This window comes from Lonchura striata, chromosome 9 (assembly GCF_046129695.1).
Source record: "Lonchura striata isolate bLonStr1 chromosome 9, bLonStr1.mat, whole genome shotgun sequence".
Taxonomy (NCBI): Eukaryota; Metazoa; Chordata; class Aves; order Passeriformes; family Estrildidae; genus Lonchura; species Lonchura striata.
The window spans coordinates 28,629,631-28,636,217 of NC_134611.1; the positions used below are offsets into that span (position 1 = coordinate 28,629,631).

The 6,587-nt window shown below is 47.7% G+C and overlaps 1 protein-coding gene across 1 annotated transcript; it reads right to left on the minus strand.

Annotated features, from left to right (window-relative positions):
• Nucleotides 1-649: 649 nt before the first annotated feature.
• Nucleotides 650-5,889, minus strand: PTGS2 (prostaglandin-endoperoxide synthase 2). The gene is made up of 10 exons (XM_021525158.3): nucleotides 5,841-5,889; nucleotides 5,371-5,487; nucleotides 5,116-5,259; nucleotides 4,546-4,689; nucleotides 3,984-4,165; nucleotides 3,095-3,178; nucleotides 2,696-2,942; nucleotides 1,511-1,797; nucleotides 1,199-1,346; nucleotides 650-1,056 (listed from the first exon to the last, which is right to left on the minus strand). The coding sequence occupies exons 2-10, from the start codon at nucleotides 5,441-5,443 to the stop codon at nucleotides 650-652; spliced, it is 1,716 nt and encodes a 571-aa protein (XP_021380833.1). The 5' UTR covers nucleotides 5,444-5,487; nucleotides 5,841-5,889.
• Between the last annotated feature and the right edge of the window lie 698 nt (nucleotides 5,890-6,587).

Sequence of the window (6,587 nt, forward strand, 5' to 3'; positions counted from 1 at the left end):
TTAAAACATTAAAAATGCATTTTTATAAAGCTGTAAAAAAATTTACTTTCATCTAAATCCAGAAGTGGATCTGTACATAAGAGACATTAAGTTATGATACAAAGTGCCCTCTCTGCAGTGAGGGAGAGGTAGTATCAACAACAAATGCAATGCATTTTCTGACCTTACATAAAGACGTGAGTCTCAAGTATTTTTTTGTTAATTTTTGAGTGCTCATATGAAATCCATAATCTCTTCTGGCAGTTTTCATTAAGTCAGATTTTTTTCTTGTACTTTTAGATCAATAGCTGCTTTCAACTTGCTGATAAAAAAAATAGTTGCTTTTGTAGTGTTATGTGACCTATGAACACTGCCAGACAGAATAACCACTACTCCCCTTCATCAAGTATTAAAACAATAGGAAAAAGAAGATGGAACCTTTATCCACTTTGGAATACATCATTCTGTTACAGAAGATTTTAAACAAGGGATTCACCACTGTCAAGCTGAAACACAGAAAATCCCTTTTGTAAATTTAAGCCTTACCTCAGTAAGGAATTTAAAGCAACCCCCACAATGAAGATGCTCAAGTTGGTTTTTTAAATACTAAGCCATAAATAGAATAAATAACACAGTTAATAAATAAATAAATAGAGAGATAGCTGGATGTCTACAGCTCGGCAGAGCGCTCTTTCAGCAGGAGCGTGGGGTTGATATCTTCCATGGCAGTTTTTGAGGTACTAACATTAATCGTGGCCTCGGTGGGCTCGGGAGGCAGGATGTGGAAGGCGGTGAAGGGACAGCCCTTCACGTTGTTGCAGATGAGCTTCTGCAGAGAGGCCGTGTTGACGATGTCGAAGCCCACCTTGCCCCCGAAGGTGCTGGGCTTCCAGTACTCGGGGGAGCAGATGGCGTTGCCCATCAGCCCCTTCAGGGAGAATGGTGCCCCCATCTCCACCATGGTCTCGCCAAAGATGGCCCCGGGCCGGGGCTTCTCCACCAGCAGGCCTGGGTACAGCTCCATGGCATCGATGTCTCCGTACAGCTCCTCCAGCTCTGCTGCCATCTCTTTTTCTCCTGCAACAAGTAAAAACTGTAAGTGGAAAAACCCCATTTTCTGTGCAAGACTGCCCTGTTCAAGCCCAGTAATGCTCTGCAGGACTCTGTGGGCATTTTAAGCCAATGTCTCTCATTTGCTGGGGAGGATGAGGGCTGTTACCTGTAAGTTCTTCGAAGGATCGGAACGGTTTCATCATGAAGCGTTTCCTGTACTCATTCAAAGACTGGTACCTCATCTGCCTGCTCTGGTCAATGGAGGCCTTTGCCACTTTCTGTACTGCAGCAGGAACATTCTTCCCACCAGCAACCTGTACACGAAAGAGGAAAAGCTGTAAGATCTCCTGATATGAGTCATAAGGAAGTTGTGCCTTTCCAGTGATTAGTTTTAAATAGCCTTTATCCCATTCCCTTGTCCCACCCCCCAGAGACTCATTCTTCTGTCAGTTCACCATCAACTTGAGGAAGGACCTACCCTGCCAGCACTTTGCTTGGAGAAAGATTTGACCATGTGGGATAGTCCGTGCTCCAGCATGATGGAGTTGTTGTAGAGGAACTGCTGGAAGGTGTACTCCTGGTCGTGGATCTGGAAGGTATCGGGCAGCAGCGGGTGCCAGTGGTACAGGGTGTTGAACTCAGCTGCGATGCGGTTCTGGTACTGGAACTTCTGGTTGAACAGCAGCTCGGGGTCAAACTTCAGCTTGAAGTGGTACCCACTCAGGTGCTGCACGTAGTCCTCTATAACGATCTTGATTGTCTCTCCTGTTGGACAAAGGAACAGGAGAGAATGTTAGCACTGCTTCTTCTCAGTGGCAGGGAAAACACCATTTCTGAACTGCTCTAAAATATACTACAGTGATCAGGACAAACACTTTTCTGTAATCTCTCCTAGAAAGCAATTCCTGTATTTTATGTGACTAGGGGGTGGAACAGTACTTCAGATCCCAAGAGTTCTTGGCTGTGGGTAGTAAGGTATTTTCTACAGCCTGTTTTCCCCCTCCCAAGACACAATTCCTTGCACCCTCCAGAGAACAGCACACACCAATATTTACACTGTGTTCAGTTATACAATATCTCTAGGACAGAGGGAGGGAATAATGAAGAAAGTTGATGTCTGAAAGCAAATCTCAGCTTCTGAACTATGTAATACAACTGCCTTGGTTTATGGTTTCAGTTGAGGCAAGGTTTTTTCCAGCTTAGAGCACATCACCTTTTACATAAGATGAAATATCACTGGGCACACAATTAGACAGGAGAACTATGCAGAATTACATTTTACATAACCTTCTGAACTTTAGACTTAATCACAGCCCTTCTTTTAAAGCATACCTGAGCTGACCCAACCCTTGGGGAAAAAAGTCAAAACCCCAGATCAGGGAGCCTGAGGTCATCTACCCTCACAGGCTTTCTCTGAGAAAGGAACCTGAGCTTCCTGTCTTTTCACTGCTTTCAGTTCTGCTTCCCTCAGATGAAGGAACTGACTGCCCCCGAGTTTTCTTCAGTTCCATCTTTAGCAGAGCTGGGGGGAAGCTGCACCTCAACACAACCCCAGCGACAGGCCCCGAAGGAGCCACTCACACTGCAATTTAGGGGACAGCTTCCCCCTCGCTCCAGCCATGCAGGCTCGGGCTGGAGCTGCACGCAGCAGCAGGGCTCTCACCGATCAGAATGAGCCGGGCGGTCTGGAAGAGCTGCTCGTCGTCCCACTCGGGGTGCTGGTGCTTGAGCACGTCGCAGACGCGGTTGTGCTCGCGCAGCCAGATCGTGGCGTACATCATCAGCCCTGGCACCAGCCCGAACACCTCCTGCCCCACGGAGAAGCGCAGGTGCTCGGGCACGTGCGGTGGGTACAGCATCTCTGCCTGCGTGTCCCGCACCGTCGGCGGGTACATTTCTCCATCGATCATCTGCGCGAGGGGGAAACAACAGAAGCTGTGAGCTCTGATACTTTGGGTAAGCTCTGACTCACACTTTAGATCACCTACACCATTGGCACAGCACTAATTTAGGAAATCTATGCCATCCAGTAAGAAGGTAGGAATTCTGAGCTAAGACATACCTGGTATTTTAGCTTTCCATCCTTTCGAAGCCTCAGTTTAAGTTGTCTCTCCAGAGTCTCTCCATAAACGTGGTTCAAGTCAACCTATAAAATAAAAGCATTTGGAACATGAAGCTAACCTGCATTTTTTTCTATTTTAGGATAAGTCCCTCTTCTATGGATAACAATAGGAGTTCACCCTCTAGATGTTTACCTTTCAATTATACTACTGCTACCTTATAAGTATCATGCACCGATATTTAAGATGAAGCCAAATTATTTCCTGGCAACTGGAGCCACCTCTGCATAAGAGGAGGTTGTTACATCAGTAATATAAAAGGACTCTGTTTAAAGTGTCAGCAATTTTTTATTATGCAGACAGCTTTCTATATATACACACACAATTTAACTTTGGTTTGGACATAAGAGTGACACTTATAGTAAAGAACTCTTTGTCCAAAGGATGCCTATCTTGCAGAGAAAATTTTAAATCCAAGTCTGCTTTTGAAGTTCTTTTTAAACTAAGGGTATTGGCGGTAAATAAGCAATACTTAAATGCTGGATACGGCTCTTTGGAACTGACAGAGTCCAGAGAAGTTTTGGATACTCACTACCATCTACTCACTACTATCTAACTGAAAGCAGATTTTTGGGAACAATAAGAGATCACTGGGCAGGTATTTCAAACAGAACCACTTGTGCAGAGCACGCGGTTCTGAGCCGGGAAGAGATGCTGCCGAACACTGGAATTTGGCCTGAGGAGCAGTTAGAAAGAGGTAATCCCACGGAATTGTGGCACAGTGTGTGCACAGGTGTTTGTGTCCCCTGGCAACAGAGGATGCCATTCTGGCCATTCCAGCACTCAGCAGCTCCCAAAGAGCACGAGTCCCGTCCCCAGCCGTGACCGTACCCCGTGGCCGAGCGCTCTGGTGAAGGCAGGACCCCGCTTCTGGTCCGTCTTGAAGAACTGGTGGGTGAAGTGCTGGGCAAAGAACGTGAACATCACGTTTGTGCCTTGCGGGTCGGGAATAAACTTTCTCCTCAGCAAAAACTTCTCCACGATCAGCTTCGAATCCGGGAGCTCTTTCTTACCTGTGGGAGAAACAGACAGTGAGATACTTAAGACAACCCTTTATGCAATACTGAAGTTTGTTCCTAAGAAAAGGGCTTAAGACCTTCAGTGGAACATAATGACAGTGGCATACAAACAAGGAGAATTACCTACTTTTCTAAGCTCGCTTTCTTGATTTTATTAGAAATTTCTAAATTCCCTGCTTTTAGCATGTAACTCAATAGCAAGAACCAGAATAATATCTTTTAGATATTTAAACAATATATGCAAAACATGGTTATTCCTGAAGTCAACTACACAGAAAAAAGGCTACAGACAAGCAGGTCTCATAGGAACTACTACTTATTTTTTCCTCTTAGAAAAGACCAAGCAATCATTACGTGTCTGGCTTATTTCTCACCTTTAACACCCATTGGAGTTGGGCAGTCAAGTCCTACTGGTGGAAGGCTTCTTGTGTAGTAGGAAAGATTGGAATAAGCTTCCCAGCTTTTGTAACTGTAGTCACTATTGTAAGTTGGTGGGCTGTCAATCAAGTGTGATCTTGCTGAAAGACAAATAAATATTTGGTTATTTTTAACTGTACAGTTTAGTCTCAAAAAGTAAATCACAAAGTCAGATCTTTTGCATATATTTGGCAGCAGGTGTAAATTCCACACATATCAGTTACTGATGTTAAATATGATTACAGTTACTGAATAACAGGACTGGATTCTGGCTGATCAGCTGGATCTCACTATTAACATGAGCAATGGGGCGCCAAGTTCATGTCGGCAAAATCCTGAACTCTTGCAGAAAGCAGAATCAAGCTGCACTTCAGCATGTTTCATACAAGCCTGCACCATGCAGAAATCTTAAATTTTGGTCTTTTAACTTCAGTGCAATTTAGGCTGCTTGGTTTGTAGACAGATCAATTCAGTACAATATTCTGAAGTAAAATTTAAGATGACTGGAAGAGACAATTTACACTTACACGTTAGTACATATCTCATAATAGCGTCCCTTAGGAAGGGAATGTTGTTGATGATATTCCAGACTCCTTGGAAGTGGGTGAGGATGTAGTGGACAGTGTTTGGCGATGGTTTCAGTGCTAGCCTCAGCCAGGTGAAGAATTCCGCTGCGAACGACAGTGGGCAGGTTATTATCATTTAGCTTATGGAGGCTATCCTGCGATGCTGGAATTGGCCAGCGCGTTTCATTCCCACGGAGAGGGGTGTGCGATACTCACGTGTGCTGCAGTTCTGCCCGTAGTAGCCTGTCCTGGTGCAGTCGCACTCGTAGCGATCCGGCCCAGCGGTCATGCAGACGCCTCTGTTCTGGCAGGGGTTCGAGCAGCAAGGGTTGGCTGCGGGGGAACCAGAGCTCGGGTTAGCATCTCCGCAATAATTCCCACCTTGTCAGGACTTCATACAGCAAACGAGAACGCCCTGGAGCTCAACGCTGATCAGGGAGGCATCACATCACAGCGACCATCCATCCACCTCTGGGCTACCAGGGAGCAGCTCGGAAAAAGTGAGGTATGCAGGGATTCACCTCTCGTCTGCTGCCAGCAATAACCCCGCTCAGAAGGCGAGATCATCCCTCACAGGCCAGCGGGGACCTGGCTCCCACACACAGCAGAGAAATGACAAGCGAGCGAGGAGCAGGAGAAGCAGAAAGGCAAAGCGCGCGTCGCCGCGGAGCGCGGCGCGGACTCACCGGCGCGGCCGGCGGCCAGCAGCGCGGCCAGCAGGGCCAGGGGCAGCAGCGGCATGGCGGGGCTGGGCTGGCGGGGCTGGCTCCCCGGGGCTCGAGCTGGCAGCTCCAAGTGCCGGCCTCCGCCGCGCATCCCCTATTTATGGCAGCGCCGAGCGGGGCAGGCTGACTCACTAGCCCGGAAGCGCGGGGAGAGCAGGGGATTTCTCGGCCCGCCCCGGCCCGCCCCGGCCGGCCGCGCTCGGGGCAGGTGTGAGGGCCGGGCTGGCAGCGGCTGAGGGGCGGCGGGGCGCTGGCCCCGCGCCGCGCCGCTCCCGGCTTCACCATCGCCTTAATTCAGCCGGCAGCGCTGCCAAGGGAAGGAATGCTGCAGGGACGTTAGTTTTAGTTGAGTTTCACGGAATTTAGCGTGTCTGGCGAGACCAGCTCCTGTTATTTGGCATTTTTGGCACAAATAGTGGCTTTCCCCCAGTACTTTTCCGTTAAATTCCCACTCTCCACCTCCTACCCCCCCTTATAGTTGCGCTGTAAACAAAATTTCCCCAATTTCCTTGAGGATACGTTATCTTTTGGTCATAGATTATTTTGTTATTAACCAGAATGCTTTGCTACTATTTTTAGTGCCTGTTGCGTGAGGGATTACAATGAAAGCAGGAGGATGTCATGCCGTTGTGCAACCCTGCAGTGCGGAGCTGCACTTTCGCCCTCCGGGTCGGCATTAAACACCAAAAACTCATAGTGGCTTCAGCA